The sequence below is a fragment of the Musca autumnalis genome, unplaced genomic scaffold, assembly GCF_047663935.1.
Source record: "Musca autumnalis isolate F117 unplaced genomic scaffold, ASM4766393v1 scaffold_4, whole genome shotgun sequence".
Lineage (NCBI taxonomy): Eukaryota > Metazoa > Arthropoda > Insecta > Diptera > Muscidae > Musca > Musca autumnalis.
Window position 1 is genome coordinate 32,137,653 of NW_027411977.1, and position 19,726 is coordinate 32,157,378.

The 19,726-nt window shown below is 36.5% G+C and overlaps 1 protein-coding gene across 1 annotated transcript; it reads left to right on the plus strand.

The window, feature by feature from the left end:
* The first annotated feature begins 15,291 nt into the window (after positions 1-15,291).
* Positions 15,292-19,540, plus strand: GstO1 (Glutathione S transferase O1). The gene is made up of 4 exons (XM_073984729.1): positions 15,292-15,471; positions 15,707-16,290; positions 18,917-19,041; positions 19,332-19,540. The coding sequence occupies exons 1-4, from the start codon at positions 15,444-15,446 to the stop codon at positions 19,360-19,362; spliced, it is 768 nt and encodes a 255-aa protein (XP_073840830.1). The 5' UTR covers positions 15,292-15,443; the 3' UTR covers positions 19,363-19,540.
* Positions 19,541-19,726: the final 186 nt, after the last annotated feature.

The window sequence follows — 19,726 nt, forward strand, 5'->3', positions numbered from 1 at the left end:
TCTTGTCATTCGTCTTTTGATTTCCATCTTGTGTTTTCCTTTGCTGAAATAAATCTCCTCGTTTACCACAAAAAAAAAACTTTATTCGAAATATTTTGCATATTTCAGCGTAAGATACAATTTTGTTTTGACCAGGTGATGATGAATGACATGCGACATCACAAATTTGATAGGATGATCGATGTTGTTCGATGACAATCACATACCGAAATACATCCAGCAAAGTCACATAACAACAAGCGTTAAGCGAGAAATGCTCTCTAGCCAAAAGGGAATCGAATTGCATTACACTTAGCAGGTGAGACAAGTGTTACTACTTGTGCTTGGTCGGTTATGTAGACTTGTAGGTTTATGTCTCCATTTAACCTATTTCTGATAAACTGATATATCTCTCGAGTACATACAGATATCTTGGCTGTGCTGATGTTGCTGTAGTTATTGTTGTTGCTTGATTTCTATTTTTTATGGATATGCTTGAAATTGAAACACTTATTTTTTGCTGTTCGTGTGTCTCTTTTACTGGTTATCGCCTTATTTGTAGTGGATATCGAGAGACATATGGATGGACGGACGGACAGGTTTTGCAATGATTGTTACAGTTTTTTTATAATTTTAAAAATTAATTTTTATTAAAAGTTGTTTGTGTTGACAATGTTTGTATGCATGTGTATGTGTGTGTCTAGTAGATCGCTTTACATTTGTTAACCATAATCCAAACGCTTTACTTCTATGCCTTCGGATACAATTTCATCACTTATTCATAATAATGGACATGAAAACTTAATTGTATTCACGTAGTGTGAGTATACATCATATACATATGTATGTACATATCGTCACCGTAAATGCCCGAAGACGTAACCGACATGAAAATCGAAATTCGTTTTTTGACGTATTCTGATACATAAAGCTAAAATACATGATCTGGCAAAATGTCAAGCCTCTACGTTCAAAAACAATGATGCTATTCAAAAAATGGCATTTCGTAAAATGCAATAATATTGCAGATTTTGTTGTAATGGAGGATCTCAAAACTAAGCACTTCAGCGGTTTTGGTTTCACTACTAATTCCCCTTCGTATATGATTGATAATATCCCATATACTCGCCTTCATAAGATTAATATTCCATAAAACAGTTTTTAATTTTATAACGTTTTTTGCTTCTCCTGTAAAGTTTTTGTTTTGTGGGTTACGTCTTCGGGCATTTATGGTGACGATATATATGTTTGTATGAATGTGTTTATGTATGTACATAATTGAGTTGTCCAGTACTGGTCCAGTTGCCTATTACAACAAATAATTGAATTCATATCTTTATCTTTGCATTTTTATTGTTTTTATTCGGTTGAAGAGTTTAATGGTCTCAATTTAAGGGTTTTGCTTGGAATTTGGCCTTAACCTAATTTACTGTAATTGTTAGTGTTTTATAAATAAAATCTATGGTAAACAATAAATATGTAGCTCATTTATCCTGTAGGCATAGTATATGGGTCATTATCGGATTGACCGGAGGTTAAAATTGACCAGATGTCAATGTAATTTGATGATTTTGTGACCAGAATTCAATGTTCTATTGAACTGATTCCTCTGCTCTATTGACCAAATTAATTTAGGATAATATTCAATTGCCGTAGATTAATATTACTTACTTAGCTGGCCCATTACAGAACATTTGTTCCATAGACCGAACTAAGAAAATATCTCCAATTCTCTCTGTTTAGTGCTTCGCTTTTTGGAATACCGCGCCTTGTCATCTCTTCATCCACTTGTTTGCGCCATCTATTCTTTGGCCTGCCAATTCTGCATGCACCGGGTTCATCATCGCTCATTCTTATTATATGGCCTAGCCAACGCAATCGCTGCATCTCGATACGTTTAAATATATTGATGTCGTTGTATAGCAGATACAGCTCGTGATTCATACGACGTCGATATTCACCGTCAACGGAGATCGGTCCGTAGATCTTTCGAAGAATTTTTCTCTCAAACACGCCAAGCACTGCCGTATCTGCTTGCGCAAGTACCCAGGCTTTGGAACCATACATCAGCACGGGTAGTATCAGTGTTTTGTAAAGCGTTATTTTTGTTTGATGAGTTGTGGCTTTGTTTTTAAAGTGCTTACTTAAGCTAAAGTAGCATCTGGCCAATACAATTCTTCTTTTTATTTGACAACTGATGCCGTTTGTTGAGTTTACGGCAGTGCCAAGGTATACGAAGTATTTTACTACCTCAAAATTATAGGAACCAACTTCAACAGTTGGACGCATTGCGCGTTGACACCATCAGCTTGGTCTTCTCGCCGTTTACCGCCAGACCCACTTTAGCAGATTCTCCTTCGACCTTCATAAAGGTATCGGTTACTTCTTTTACTGATCGTCCCATGATGTCTATATCATGAGCATAAACAAGTAACATGTGGCTATTGATGTAGATTGTGCCACTTCTTTTGACGTTTGACTCTCGCATAACCTTTTCTGGCAGGATGTTGAAAAGATCACACGAAAGGCTGTTTTCTTGCCTGAAACCTCTTTTGGTACAAAACTCTTGGGAGAGGTTCTTTCCTATTTTAACTGAAGATCTTGTGTCAGTTAGAGTCATTTTACAATGCCGAATGAGCTTTGCGGGGATACCAAATTCAGACATTGCTTGGAATACCTTTGAACGTAGCGGATTGTCGAAGGCTGCTTTATAATCGACAAAAAGGTGGTAGGTGTTGATCTGCATCTCTTGGGTCTTCTCCAGGATTTGCCGCAGGGTAAATATCTGGTGAATGGTGGACTTGCCAGGTCTAAAGCCGCATTGGTATGATCCAATTATTTCGTTGACCATGGGGTTTAGTCGTTCGCACAATATCCCTGACACTACATTGTAGGCGATAGGAAGAAGACTGATGCCCCTATAATTGGAGCATAAAGTCTTATCTCCTTTCTTATGGACGGGACACAGGATGCTCAGGTTCCAATCGTCGGATACGCGTTCTTCCTGCCAGATGGAGCTAACTAGTTGATGCATACACCTTATCAAGGTGTCGCCTACGGTTTTAAACAGCTCGGCTGGTAGGCCATCATCTCCTGCTGCCTTATCATTCTTCAGTCGGTTTATTGCTGTTTTTACCTCATCTTGGCCGGATGGTATACATTCAATACCATCTTCTGGGATTGCATATGTGGTATCTTCGTCGACTTCGCTACTATTGGATACCAACAGTTTGGAAAAATGTTCTTTCCATATCCTTACCTTGCTGGTCTCTACAGGAGGATGAGCCAGTTCCAAAGCCATCAGTTTGATGTTTCACTCTTTGGTAGAAATTTCGGACTTCACTCTGTCTCCTGTACATCTCGATTTGTTCACACTCCCGCTTTTCCATCTCTCTCTTTTTCCTTCGGAAAAGACGTTTCTCCTATCTCCTTTTCTCCCGATACCTTCGTGTCCACTTGAGATGAAAGAGGGACCAAGATAAATCCTGGGCTTTGCCATGTTAAAGCCGGTCAGGACCGTTCCTTGGTATCTTCCATCCCCGACCTGTATATTCAGTGGGAGCTTAATTTTCGCCGTTCATGGTGGTGGATATTTTCATATTCCTCGCGTGGAAGAACTCAACAAAATCAATGAGAGGCGTTTTAGCCTGACACAAATATTATCAACGGTGGGACCGTGGTTAAACAGTTCCGGAGATATTACCTCTCCTTGGGGAATTCCCTACTTTACTCTACGAGGTTTGGACTTCTTGTTTCCGAATTCCACGTATGATTGACGAGCACACAAATAGTTGATGTCCAGCGTTTCAAACAAGGTATTCTCGACATCCTCGAAAAGCAGCTTAGCATGGCTGACGGTATCAAAAGCTTTGCTCAGATCCAATGCTACCATCACTGTTCTGTTCTTGTGACGTTTGGCTCTCGTATAACCTTTTTTAGCAGGATGTTGAAAAGATCACACGAAAGGCTGTCTCCTTGTCTGAAACCTCTTTTGGTACAGAACTCTTCGGAGAGCTTCTTTCTTATTTTAACTGAAGATCTTGTGTCAGTTAGAGTCATTTTACCAAGCCGAATGAGATTTGCGGGGATACGAAATTCAGACATGGCTTGGAATACCTTGGTATTCTCGACATCCGCGAAAAGCAGCTTAGCATGGCTGACGGTATCAAAAGCTTTGCTCAGATCCAATGCTACCATCACTGTTCTGTGGTACGGCTGAGTCCTCGGCTAATATATGTAGAAATGGCGTGCACTGCTGTTGTTGCACTGTGCTGCCTCCTGAACCGGTGTTGATGATCCGCAACTGGATAACACGCTCTGATGCTGGGGATAAGTAACTCTTCAAGCATCTTTGCTACTGGTAATAGAAGTCATATCGGCCAGTATGATTCACCCTTGCTGTCATCTTTGCCAGGTTTCAGCAGCGGGACCACCCTGTCCATCTTCCAGACTTCGGGAACTATTAGGGTTGGCTAGCAATAGTTTTGAGGACATTGCTTAAAGAATCGACTCCCAGTCGTCTAGCTGTTTTAGCTGAAGTTTCTTCAGGTCAAAGCGATTTGGATGATTTTGCGCCTTGGATAACATCGGCAACATCACCCATCGTAAACTGTGGTGGAAAGAGATCGCACACGACGTAAAACACTTTCTCACTATCTTCGCCTGGTCGCCATAGGGGTGCTCGATAAATTGTCGGTAAAAATAGCCCGCGCACCTCTTCGGATCTGTCATAGCCACGACGTTAAACATGACAGATGTCCGATCATCCTACTTAACAGAGTTCGTCGCGGAGTTACAGTTATTTTTATGGAAAATATAATTAAATTTTCAATCAAAAATACTGTTACAACCTCCCAAACCATGTATGTATATTAGGGTGGTTTTAAAACATCAATGTACCTACATACTTTTAGGCAGGTATTTGATTTTAGATTTTTACACGAATTTGAAATAATCGAGAAAAAATGTAACTACAATGAAAGAGAGGGCAACATTTAATATGCTTTGAATTTATGCCATGGCACAATTACCTAGTAAATACTACAACAAATACAACTCAACAACAACCACATAGAAATTTGTTTTTGTTTGTAAACGTTAGTGTCAACGTACATGTAAACAAAATAAGTCAATGTCTATAAATTATTGGAATTTAAAAGACTAATAATTTTTCAAATTTTATTGATTATTTTGAAAAACATTAATGAAAACTCGTTAGATTTTCAATTTGAATGTTTCCATATCATTCCCCTAAATGCATAATTTTTCGCAGAAAGTAAAATTCTTGCAAAAATGTTTGGGGTCGCTGGTAATTCATTGAACAAAGAGAAGCTGTTTCAATCGTTTGCTTTTGAAAACAAAAAGCACATGTTTATTAGGGCTTTTTTATTTTCAAGTTTAACAAAATACCACACATATTAACAAATATTGTACCGCCTCTATAAGCGGTGTTTTAGTGTACGGCATGTCGTTCGGACCTGGAGAAGGTTACATGTCAATGATATGAAGGAGTCTTTATGGGAAATAGTTTTTTTTTGTCTGATGAATGAATTTGTTCTTCAAAAAATAAATATCCCTAATATACATCAAACATAGAAATAAATATATAAAATGCCGTAGGGAATTTGACACTAACATTACAGCCCAGCTCAATCAGCTGGGTATTGCTGCTACCTTTTCTTGTTCTACCATGGAATTTTTAGTCCGGTCAAAATAGACATTGAAATATCAAAAATTCCCACAAAGCTGAATTTTGGTGGAGAGCTAGGGTTGGCCATTAGAAGCATCGTCCTAAAAGTCCCCATCGATCCCATTTATGCAAAAAAAGTTATTCGGGGTCAAACGTCAAATTTTGGGCATTTTTTGGGTTTTTGGGTCATAACTCAGAAACTCAGAAACTATAGCTTCCTTCTTTTCGATGCGAAGAAGAGATTTGTAGACAACAAAATTTTCTATTAAAATGATCTTTAAATCATTGAACTAGGATCTACGGTTCTTGAGATATGAGTCACGCAATAAAGAAACTTTAAGTAATTTTACGGCACCTGTGCGTTAGTTGACCTGTCGCGATTATTTTAAACTTATTTCGAAAACCGTAGAACATACCAAAAAGTGTTTAAAGAAAAAGTTTTATATTAAAATGTTTCCTATAAGTTTGCTCCTTACGATGTCCGCATATGAGTCACCGCTCCTAAGATACAAGCCAATCAATACACAATATGCACACATTACCACGGCACCTAAGAGGAAATTGACATGACGCAGTTGTTTTTCATTTGGTTCGAAAACGCTCGGTTCGATTAAAAAGTGGCTAAAGAAAAAGTTGTAGAATAGAAAATTCTCTACAATTATGATCTTTACAGATTCTACATAAAATCTATTATTTTTGAGATACGAGTCAATCAAATCATGATATGCACACATTTCCACACCACAAGTGAGGTAGTGCACTCGGCGCGTTTTTTAACGTGGTTTCCCCTATAGGCCTACTCCACTATCTTTTGTGATAATTTTTAAGCTTAATATATATATTTTAGACCTAATCATATCCTTCTACGTAAAACTCTTCTTCTATTTCTTCTTCCTCTTGGAGGTTTATAACACTGTGCAACAAAATGGAGGTGAAAGTCTGGGGAAGAAATAATTCCTTTTGGAGATGAAAGCGCTTGGTGAGTATATTAAGAACCCCGAAGGACCGATCCGCCGTGAGTCGAACTTCCACGTTATGACGTGATGAAATTTTTGCTCGAGACACTGAGACATCAGGAATTAGCGTTATATCTTTGTTCACTGTTACTTTAGCTTATCTTTGAGGTGACATGTCTTCAGTCAAATTCAATGAGGATTATTTTCGTAGCGAAATTCGACCTTCTAACTCGCTTCCTTCAATGTCCTTTTCGTCCCTTATTTTAAGAGCCGCTATACCACAAGATGACGTTTTACGGCTTCGAAATGTTCTGCAAAAATATCGCTCAGAAAATTTTAGGTTCGGCTCTCATTGACAAACAACTAAGCGATTTTGTCGCGTTTTCATAGTAATTTTTTACATTTACCCCTGCTTGTTCAGAAAAATACTATATTTTGTTTTTTTTTTTGTATATTTGTTACAGAACATACAAAAACACAAAAAACTGTTTTTTTCATAGTCATTTCAAAAATGACTAAAGCAACAGTGAACAAAGATATAACCCTAATTCCTGATGCCTCAGGGTCTCGAGCAAAAACTTCATCACGTCATAACGTGGAAGTTCGACTCACGGCGAATCGGTCCTTCGGGGTTCTTAATATACTCACGAAGGGTTTTCATCTCCAAAAGGAATTTTTTCTTCCCCAGACTTTCACCTCCATTTTGTTGCACAGTGTTATAAACCTCCAAGAGGAAGAAGAAATAGAAGAAGAGTTTTTCGTAGAAGGATATGATTAGGTCTAATATATATATTCTAAGCTTAAAAATTATCACAAAAGATAGTGGAGTAGACCTATAGGGGAAACCACGTTAAAAAACGCGCCGAGTGCACTACCTCACAGGTGGTGTGGAAATGTGTGCATATCATGATTTGATTGACTCGTATCTCAAAAATAATAGATTCTGTAAAGATCATAATTGAAGAGAATTTTCTTTTCTACAACTTTTTCTTGAGTCACTTTTTATTCGAACCAAGCGTTTTCGAAACAAATGAAAAACAACTGCGTCATGTCAATTTCCTCTTAGGTGCCGTGGTAATGTGTGCATATTGTGTATTGATTGGCTTGTATTTTAGGAACGGTGACTCATATGCGGACATCGTAAGGAGCGAACTTATAGGAAATATTGTAATATAAAACTTTTTCTTTAAACACTTTTTGATATGTGCTACGGTTTTCGAAATAAGTTTAAAATAATCGCGACAGGTCAACTAACGCACAGGTGCCGTAAAATTACTTAAAGTTTCTATATTGCGTGACTGCTGAATATAGTGCTTATTTAAATTTGCGTTTTAATCAATTAACCTATTTTGAGCAGAGGGATCCGATCGTTATCAGGTAACCACCTTCGTCTGCTTTTTTCTGACTTCTCTGTGTAACGTGATCTCCCGAATTATACATGCATTGCAAGTTCGGAATTATATGCAATGGCTCTGGTAACACGGACAATTGCGGTAATTGAATTTTGACTGAGACTGTACTATTCAGTACTTGGTACATTAATACTTGTTAACAGAGCTATTCTATTAGTTGTCGTTCTTTGTGTGTTTCGGATGCTTGAAGTCTTGTCACACTAACACGTAACTGTTGTCGATTACTTGGTTACCCTATATTTAATTTCGACGTAAATAACATAGTCAAATTGATATCACAAACTTATTAACGTTTAATAAGTATTTACCTACTTATGTCGCCCGATAAAGAATATTTGTCAGATAATTCGACCAAAAAAATCTCCCGTACCTCCGATTTCTTGTTTTTTTTTTTTTTTTTCTTTACAATTTTGAATATCATCCTTTTTCGATGTACATACATGCAGTGTATCAACAGTACCAGTGTACATATTTATGTATTTGGTCATTTGTAATTGCCTTCCAGCTCTGCGGGAACTAAACTGATTGAATTCATACACCTTTTTAATGCGGATATCATTTTTTGGTATCATGACAGGATCTGAACAGTATCAATATATATCTGGTACATCGTAAATTTTATACCGCATAAATCGGAAGTTGATCTTTCGAAGATGTTGTTACTGTTTAAAAGTATACATATATGCCACAACCTCACTTCCAATGAAATTATCTCGGAGCTCTTGATTTTTCAAAAAACCCACCAATTTTGTGGATTTGTACTTTTTTTTCTCAAAACTGTGGAAACCAATTTCGGCGTTATTATCTTCATCTTTTCAATCAGAATCTGACCAAAACCACCACCAATCTTTACAAACTCTAAACTAAGCCCAATCCTTTTTCGCTGTTAATTTCCTAAAAAATTCTATACAACTTTCAAAAATTGACAAAACAGAGGCGTACAATGGAACCTCACAGTTGGTGCATATACAATTTTCGCCAACAACTGTCCAAATGAGTGTCAAGGTATACTCCAAACGCGAAGCTCGATAGAAATTTGTGGAAAAATTTACTTTCTTGAAAAAATATTTTTGCAAATTTTTCGCAAATTTTCGCGATTTTTTAGGTTTTATCCTTTTCTGCCATGAGACCATTCCGAATTGGTGCGAATTGTCAAAATCTGTTCAGCCCTTCTTGAGTTATAAGCGTAGTAACTAACATCATCCATTTTTTATACATATATAAGCTTCGTTCCAGAACTTTTTTGATGGCAAAAATAGTAAAAGATAAAACTGACAAATTTTCTCTCAGAACGCATATTTGTTCAAAAAGTACAGGAACGAAAATATAGTAAAGTTAATTAATATGTCAAGAAAAAATGTCAGACGTCACAGAAAAATAAAAAAATATTGTATGTACATACATACAGTCAACCAAAAAAGTCTACATACACCCTATAAATCTCGGGTTTTAAGGGTAAGGAAGCATTTTTATGAAAATCCAAGTACATAGTTCTATCTCATATCCCTAATAAACAATATTACATACAACAGAAATATATTCCATAATACGAATAACGGTAAATTCTATAAAAATTAAAAAAATAATAGGGAAAAAGTGTACATACACCCAATGAAATATTAAGATTACCGTAAAATGTATGGAATAAGCAATACAAATTTTACATTTTATTGCTTTATCGCATGTTTCTGGTTGTCTATGAGATATTTTAGACAAAATAGGAACATATTTGTGGATTAATTGCCGTTATTCATTGTCAAACTTCGCGTATAGCTCGTTAAGGCGGGCCTTTGCAGATTTCTTTGAGTTTTTCAGGCTAGTAGTTTATGAAACCCCAGTAAATACAGTGGGACTAACAATTTTGGTATCCAAGAGCGCTATGAAGTTTTTCTTGTGGGTAATATATGCTCCTGAGCTTCGAAAATATACTAATTCCTGAGGTTTCTCATAAATTTTATAGTTTTCACAACATTCCAAGGGGCAAATTACATGCAGAAGCCTTCGAATTACCTTGTAATAAGGTCTGGTACAATCCTCGAGCATCCATTGAATAAGCAATGTAAAAGTATCCGACATTTATAGCGCTTCAAGTGACCTAACGATCATAATACGAGAGCATACTAGTTAACAGTGTAAATTTCATACAAATTGCATGCATTCTTTGGTGGTGCTTTTATTTTGATACTTTGGGAACTTTAGGAGCGGGTTTGTATAATAATTTTGTACATTTCTGATTGAGTTAATGTCCAAAAATGTATTACAAAGTAATTCCAAGGTTCTTGCTTGTAATTTAACCCTTGGAATGCTGTGAAAACTATAAAATTTATGAAAAACTCAGGAATTCGCATATTTAGCGAAGCTCAGGAGCATATATTATCCATAAGAACAACTTCAAAGCGTTCTAGGATCCCAAAATAATTAGTCCCACTGTATTTCCTGGGGTTTCATAAACTACCAGACTGAAAAACTCAAAGATATCTGCAAGGGTCCGCCTTAACGAGCTATACGCGAAGTCTGACCTTAAATAACGTCAATTAAAGCACAAATATGTACCTATTTTTTCTAAAATATATCATAGACAATCAGAGACATTCGTTAAAGCAATAAAATGTAAAATTTCTATTGCTTATTCCATAAATTTTACGGTAATCTTAATATTTCATTGGGTGTATGTACACTTTTTCCCTATTAATTTTTTAATTTTTATAGAATTTACCGTTATTCGTATGATGGAATATATTTTTGTTGTATGTAATATTGTTTATTAGGGATATGAAATAGAACTATGTACCTGGATTTTCATAAAAATGCTTCCTTACCCTTAAAACTCGAGATTTATAGGGTGTATGTAGACTTTTTTGGTTGACTGTATGTTTGTTAATTGTGATTTTGAATTTATTTCCTTTTTATACCCTCAGCCTTTAGGCTATGAAGGGTATATACACTTTCATACGGGCAAAATGTGCCTCATCGAAATAATGGTTTTAGACCCCAAGTATGTTTGGACGAAATGTGTTTCAGACAATTTGGAGTCGATTGAGCAATGTCCGTCCGTCTGTCTGTCTGTCTGTCTGGCTGGCTGGAGCGCACGATAACTCTCGAAGGGATGAACCGATTCGGTTCAAATTTTGGCTTTCGTAATATTTTGTCCAAACTTAGTTTAAGTTCGAAGATGAGCTATATCGGTCCACTCCTTCCGGTACCTCCCCCACAAAAGTTCGAAAATGTTCGGAAAATTTGTACGCACGATAACTCTTGAAGGGTGTAACCGATTTGGTCCATACTTTGCCCACCGTGGAGCGTGTACTAGACTTAGATCAGGTTTTAATATGGACTCAATCGGTCCACTCCGTCGGGTACCTCCCACACAAAATTTTGGAAAAGTTCAGTTTAGGAACATCTCTCGAATCGCTTTAATTTTTGCTTTAGCAACTTGTATTCACTGCCCTCCATACGACGGTAAAAGTCTCATCAGGGGCAAGTCCATACTTCCTGAGAAAATAGCCTGAAAGTTGCAAAAAACCCCTATGACACCGTGTGAGGAGGTTGGAGGGCAAAATAACTCTCGAACAGGTCTGCCGATTCGGTCCAAAGTTTGGCGTTAGTAATATTTTGTCCAAACATAGTTTAAGTTCGAAGATAAACCATATCGGTCCACTCCTTCAGGTACCTCTCCCACAAAAGTTCAAAAATGTTCGGAAAAATTGTGCGTACGATAACTTTTGAAGAGAGTGGCCGACTTGGTCCATACTTTACACATCCTAATATATCTACCAGATATAGACCAGGTTCAAATATGGACTATATTTGTCCACTCCATCCGGTACCTCCCACTCAAAATTTCGGATACATGTTCACTTTAAGACCTGCTTTCGAATCACTTTGATTTTTGTTGAAGCAACTTGCATTGCTTCCTCAATTGCGATGGTAAAAGTTGTTTCAGGGGCAAGTTCATACTTCTTGAGCAAACATCCCTGAAGTTCTAAAAAACCCCTATGGTACCATATGTAGTGGCTGGAGATCCATTCTTTTTAGTATCTCCTCCGCAAAACTTTTGATATTAAATCCTAATCAACATTTTTGTCAGTTCAAACGCCCAAAATTTTTAGAACTCCCTAAATACATGCGTTTTTTGGAAAAAAAAAATTGTTTCAATATACACAGGCTGAGGGTATATCTCTGTCGGCAAAGCCGACTGATACTTTTTTACTTGTTATATCGAATGTTATGTTCCTTAAAGATCTTCTGATGCAAGTCTTTTCTGTTCAATTAGAAGTTAACGAAAGAGTGGAAGTCTAAAATGTTCGCAAAAGGCAGGTGATGTCCCAAGGCTTAGTTATATCAAATCCAACCATCAATTCTACAAATACATATTACGAACGTCCTTGGAACAACAACAGGCATAAGAAATCATATTCTAATAAAAGCATCAATTCTCTCCACCCAATTTGGCGTAGACCCCTATAAATTATATTGACTTTTGCCATAAAAACAACAACAAAAATTATGTTAATAATTCCTCCAAAGATTTATTGAAATAGCATGAACTTTAGGAAAAAGATTGAAGTTTAGACACTCATTCGATCATTTCTCCTTTGGCATTTTTTACTAGTCGTATAAAGAACCATCTTCTGCCATCGTTGCATTCAATTCAGCATTCAAACCAACAGGATCCACTACATTATCTAGCTACATGTCCGCCCTTGGCATAAACATCGATGAAACATCTGATATGTCCTTGGATTGGATGGAATTTAACATCTGTGTGTAATACACCTACATATGTATGTGGGTATTTCGCCTGTAAAAACCTCATTCATGTTGCTTCGAACTCTGTTCAGTACTCTTGAGAAATATCAACTGACCGTTAAAATAGAATTCTAATCCTATCCTTTCCAAACTGTGATGTTAGCGGAAAAGGTAACAATTAGCCTTTGGAAGGCATTAGGCTTCTGTATACGAAGCAATTGTTCCACCGAAGATATTGAAGGACTTGAACAGTACAAATCAAGTTCTTGTGCCGGACGAGCGCAGAAGATAATCGCCGTACTTGAGGGTATATTTGATTATGGTTTCTTACAGGAAAATGTGAAAAGCCTTCTTCACAATTGCCGTAGTTGAACTGTAAGAATGAAATTATTTAATTAATATGAGCTTCGCGAAATTTTAGCTCTGTTCCAGAACTAAAAAGTTTTTACAATTTTTACCACTTTTACACATTTTGCGTTCCCGTACACAAAATTTATATGAAAATCGTTTACGACTTTTACAACTTTTACGACTTTTACCACTTTATAAAGTACGGGAACAGGCCATTTGTTTTTTATTACCACGTATTTTTATCAAACGACTCAACTACTATTGCCGAAATATCTTAATTTTATGTTGGTTGACTGTTTTCAATTCAATTTGTCATGGTAGAATAAGAAAAGGTAGCAGCAATACACAGCTGACTGAACTGGGTTGTAACGTTAGTGTCAAATTTCATATGACATTTTATACATTTATTTCTATTTCGATGTACATTAGGGACATATATTTTTTGAGAAAAAAATATATCATTCGGAAAAAAAACATTTCCCAGAAAGACTTCTTCATATCAATAATATGTAACCTCCTCCAAGTTCGAACGATAAGCCGCGCAGTAAATCCCCGCTTGTAGAGGCGATACAACGTTTGTTAATATGCGAGGTATTTTGTTAAAATTTAAAAAAATAAAGCCCTAATAAGCATGTGCTTCTTTGATTTCTAAAACAAAACATTGAAACAGCTTCTCCTTTTTCTATGAATTTCCAGCGACCCCAAACTTTTCTGCAAGAATTCTACTTTCTGCGAGAATTTATGCATTTAGTGGAATGATGTGGAAACATAAAAATTGAAAATGTAACGAATTTTCATTCATGTTTTCCAAAATATTGAACCAAATGTGAAAAATTTGGTCTGTTCCTTTACTTTAAAAAATGGTAACAGTGGCAAAAAATGGTAAAAGTGGTGAACTGGTCTCATATAAATTATATGCTTGTTAAAGTAAAGGAACGCTTTGCAGGTTAAAAATGGTAAGAAATGGTAACCTCAGGCAGGTAAAGGAACAGAGCTATTATTAGTTTTTTAAATTCCAATAATTTATAGACATTTCCTTGTTTTGTTTACAAATACAACTGGCAGTAACGTTACAAACAAAAACAAATTCCTTTGTGGTTGTTGTTCGAGTTGTATTTGTTGTAGTATTAACTTTACCTTGTATTTGTTCTACCATGTCAATTTGTTTTAAATTTATTTTTATTGATGTTTTTCAGACTTTTTATTTTTCGTTCTTTCAAAAAATGTCAAATATTGTCTTTGACCAATTTACTATTTTTTACACAGCCAAATTTGTGTAGTAGAAAATAGTAGAAGAGAAAGCCATTCGGAGCCATATTTGTTCAAAGAGAATAGAACATTTTGCCAGTTTTTGTAGTTCGGGAACGCATTTTATCAAAAAATTGTAAAAATAGTACTAAATAGTACTATTTTGCAGGTTCTGGAACACAGCTATAGATTGACTTTGTTTTTGCTTCGAAACAAATACAAAATTTGAAAATCATACATGAGTTAAGTAGTTTTTCTTTTATTTTAATTTTCGTTCGACATAGTGAAACAGGCTGTAAATATGTATGTTGAAAACTCCAGGTTTTAGTTCTCTATGAATCCTCCAAAAACCTTTTAAAAATACAATTTGTGATACCTTCTGAACCCTTTTATAGTTCTCTTTGATTGCACCAAAATATCGTTAAAAAAATAAACGCCAATTTGTATTCCATCTATCGTTTGATACGTCGTTTACTAATTACTAATGGGGTTTCTACACGGTATGTTTTTTACATATTCATGCATAGCCACTGTCACTTTTTTTCGCCCATATGTAATTCCTTCTGCACTGCAAAATTTTATTTTTCATTCGTTTTCTGTTGTTTTCTTTATTTATATCGCGTACAAACAAAACAGCTGTTTACCTTTGGTTGTACAGACGAGAATAGAGCGCGTTCTATTCGAAAAATATACATATGTATGCACATAACACTTTGATGCATTGAAATTTCTGTATGGTTCACACCATGTGTACAAAATTCAGATTTGTAAAAAGTGACAGTTGGTATGCTCAACTATGTAAAAAACATACCGTGTAGAACACCTTTAACACAACACTGAGTAATTATGTCTGGCAACCCTTTTGGCAAACAGGTGATTACGTCTTGTAAAAATGTATCGATGTGGCAACTTGATGCATTTTTTTCAAATACGTTTATCACTTCTTTACTCGGACCGGCTTCACTTAACTTATCCCATTGAGAGGAATTTCATTCATTTTTTTAGAGTTCAAGCGAAAAGGTTACAGAAATAAAAGTATATTACCCAATAGACTACAATATGAGCGGAGGAAAGCATTTGGCCAAAGGTAGGTTTAATAATGATGGAGTTGAGTGCCCTTGAAATATTCCAGCAGCACAAAGTGCTCAAATACAGTATCAAAAGCTTCTTCAAGATGTATGTGTGCTTGTTATTGTGACATAAATATAACAAAACATAAAAATAACTAGATTTTAGTTTAATGCTTGTTTTGTTTTAGTAATTATGCAAATGATTCTCCCATGTTTAGTCAATGTGTTTTTAATTTTCTCTCCCTTTCCAAGGTTCTGAAAAACCTGTATTACCCGATGATGACAAACTACGTTTGTATTCGATGCGTTTCTGCCCCTACGCCCATCGAGTGCATTTGGTTTTGGATGCGAAGAAAATACCATATCACACTGTTTTCATTAATCTTAATGAAAAACCAGAATGGTTAACTGAATACAGTCCTTTGGGTAAAGTTCCTGCTTTAGTATTGCCCAAAGAAGAAGGCTGCCCAGCACTAATTGAGTCTTTAGTTATTGCTGAATATTTAGACGAAAAATATCCTGAACCAAAATTGTATCCCACGGATCCTTTGAAGAAGGCTCAAGATAAAATTTTGATTGAACGTTTCAATGCCGTCGTTGGACCAATGTATAAAATATTTGTTAATACTGAAGTTTCGCCAGGCACAATTAAGGATGTCAGTACCGGTTTGGATATCTTTGAGAAGGAATTGCGTTCACGTGGTACTGCATTCTTTGGCGGTGATAAACCTGGCATGTTGGACTATATGATTTGGCCATGGTGTGAACGTTCGGCCATGTTGAAATTTCTTTTGAGTGATAAATACGAAATGGATAAGGAACGTTTTGAGAAGTTGGTAAGTAAAAAAAATATACTTAATATATTTACTCTCTTTTTTTCTAATTGTTATCATTGGTTAGGCTGCGACCACAAATATGCTGGAGTTAGTTGATTGGGTTTGGTAGGACAGTCTTATACATATTGCTAGTTAGATGTTTTCCACTTTGTCATCGATCATTGTTGCCCAATTAGAAATGGGGCGACTGTGCCATCCAGAAAAAAAGTTGTCTAGGACATTGGTGATCACTTCCTTACGGTAGCGTAAAAACAAACCACACGTATTCTCTCTTTATTTCTCATTTGCCATTGCTTAGTAATGGGGAGAGTGTCTTACCACTACTAATACACGAACTATTCTGAGCACCCCCGGTATAGGAAACTGCTCCCAGCAAACCAATGTCTGATGTCCGACACGTCTGAACAATTTCGGAAGCAAAGTCGTTCAGATTTCGTTCCGATTTCTAAACGATTTTTCGGATAGGAAATAGTTAAGATTTTGTACCGATTTCGTTCCGATTTCGGAACGAATGTCGGAAAGAAATTTCCTATCCGAATTTCCCAAGGATTTTCTTCAGATTTCGTTACGAAATCGATCCGATGTCGCTAAGACATTTCGTTCCGAAATTATGTCAACCACTTCATACAACTTTCGTTAAGATATCGTTACGATTTCGGATCAGTAGTGGGATTCTCTAACTCATATTTTGAGTTACCGACAAAAATCGGTAACTTTAAAACGCAAAATTATGAATGAAACGTTAAAATAAAAGTTGACAACACTGTTGCTATCGGTAGAACTTTACGACTATTTTTTATTGGTCGTTAACATACCGAATAATATCGTTAATTACCGAAAGTAAAAGGATTTTAATTTTACCGATTTTTGTCGGTAACTCCAAAAATGTGTTAGAGAATCGCACTACAGATATCGGACGTATCGTCCGAATTTCGTTCCGAGTTCGTTACGATTTCGGTACGATTGGCTTGCTGGGCTGTTATTCTTCGACCTAACTAAATGCATCAGTGTGAGTGGTATCCAAGCCTGCCAGATAGGCTTGTCGATCTTGACTCTAGATACAGGTCAAGAGACACCATGTCTGTTCGGTCGCACGGCCTGTTCTGGTTCCGTCCGCATAATGTGCAACGCCGTTGTAAACATTTTCCGGAATTCATGCTGATGTTGGAAAACTGCTTCTCCCCATGGTGCCCCCAGTACAATTCACCTCTTCTGACATATTTGCCTGGCTTCAATAGCGGGATCATCTCGTCAACATTCCAGGCTTCTGGTACAATATGGATGGCTAATAGTTTAACTTGTCACATACTCAACTCCGGGTCCACTCCGTTGCTAAAGCATTACCTTTGAGATTCCGCGTGGGCCCAACGCTTGGGATGAGGCTATTAATAAGACGCGCACTTCTTCCTATCTGCCACTGCCACCTTCTTTACTGGTTGGAGATTGATTTAACTGTTGTCCACAATTTACTTAATTGGTCTATCGACTTTTTCCGCATACAAGCCTGTTGACTTCAAGAGTAAATTCTCCAACCTTTGGGGCTTCAGGGTTCGTACGACGATGTTCATCACTCTTATTTGCTAGTCCCGTCGCCTCTGCTGGGGAATTTGATCTGATTTCAAGTATTCGACTAGCAGGTGTATAGCGTGAGGCTCCAGCTGTGATTATGTTCTGCAAATTTCTCTCAGCTCCCGAGGGTCTGAAGGCTATGTCAGCTCTCTGAAGCAGTGGCAATCCGCTTTTAAGAAGATGGTCTGAGCTAGGGAAAACACAATGCTCATGGCCGGCGAGATGTCGCAATCTACTCTTATTCTCGTAGGAGCATCTTCATTCACCGTGCAATATGTGGGACTATCTGCGTTGTACAACGGAGTGAAAAGGTACTGAAGAGCATTGACGTCTCCTAGCACCAGACGGTTATTGTCCTACAAAAGCAAACTAATACCAACAACTATTCATCGCCGATATGTGCACATTAAGCAACTATATGGGCATCAATAATCAAGCTCAAGCGAGATAGGTCTGCACTGGACAGACTAGTGTTCCTCCTTCACCGTTTATTGACGTTCTTTTCGCAAAACGTTGCAACCATAGCAACGTTGGAATTGGAAGCTTTAGGTGATGATGAGCTTTATTTCCTGGATCGCGGTGACCATGATGTTCCTCCGACTCATGTCTACAATTTCGCTGACTCTGTCGCGGAGACTGTTGTAATAAAATTGCAGGAACGAGGTATTTCCGGGGCGCACAACAACAACATGTGATGTTAAATAATGTAAATTTTTGACGACACCGATGAATCCGATTACGAAGTTAGAGAAACTCTGGGAAACGTTCGGACGCAGCAAGCAACAACAGAGGATCCTCGGACGTGCACCCAAAATAATAACCTCTCAAAAGAAATTAATATAAATAACTTAAAATCCTTCTTGTATGTAAAGTTCAGTATATTGTTAGCCTTCTTCTTTTCTATAAAGAATACAGTTTTGCGAGGTTGTCACTGTGATGTAATGATTAACATGTAGGCCTTTACACTAAATGTCTGGGTTCGACTCTTAGACTTAGTCGTTTCTTGCTGATATATTGATATTCAGTGTTCCCTAATTCTTCTTTATTTCCTTTTCAGCTTAAATGGCGTGATCTTATGGGTGAGGATGAAGCCGTTAAATGTTTCTATTTGGATGGTGAGACACATGCCAAATTTATGAAGACTCGTCGTGATGGTGAACCCGATTATGATATGCTTGTTGTGTAAGATCACTTCCATTTTTTTTTTAATACAATATACTTCAACATACATTCATATATACTCCTTAAGAGAAAAAAACTCACGCAAAATGTACTTCAAATAAGGCTCTTGCATAATAGGAGCCAAAAAAAAATTAAAATCCATATTGATATAATCAAATAATATAAAATAAAACTTAATTCAATTTGATATCTAACTAATCTAATTTGATATCTAATAATCGAATTCTGAATCATTTCCTCACAAAGCTTTTTTTCTCATCATTGTTTTACCAATTTTTCTTCTGTTGCAGAAATCCCTGTAAACGTCAACGCACTTGCTAAGCAGCAGCTTCCCTCTGACTCCACTAGTCCCATGTTTACTTTTGTACGTTTTATTTTTTACAACGTACATAGGTACTATTCTTTGTCCACACCTAATTGGCAAGCTTAAATTCCATTTCCTTATATACATATGTACACTATTTTATATTTTTGTAGATAAGACGTTTTTTACATATCACTCGTTTTGTTTTCGACAAAAAGTAAATTGGAATAAAAAGAAAAAAATCACTCATCCTCTTTATTGAATTTCGTTATCCTGAATTTGGCTTATTTTCGAAACGTCAGTTGCTTTGTTGTCATGAAACAAATCTCATGAAATTAGGTTTTCTTAGATTGATACTAGATTAATTTTCTGAAATTGCAG

Excerpts from the sequence above, each read along its gene's own strand:
- GstO1 (XM_073984729.1), top strand. The coding sequence starts at position 15,444 with ATGAGCGGAGGAAAGCATTTGGCCAAAG. Across the intron at positions 15,472-15,706 it reads AGGAAAGCATTTGGCCAAAG|GTTCTGAAAAACCTGTATTA; the intron begins GTAGGTTTAATA and ends TCCCTTTCCAAG. Across the intron at positions 19,042-19,331 it reads GATTATGATATGCTTGTTGT|AAATCCCTGTAAACGTCAAC; the intron begins GTAAGATCACTT and ends CTTCTGTTGCAG.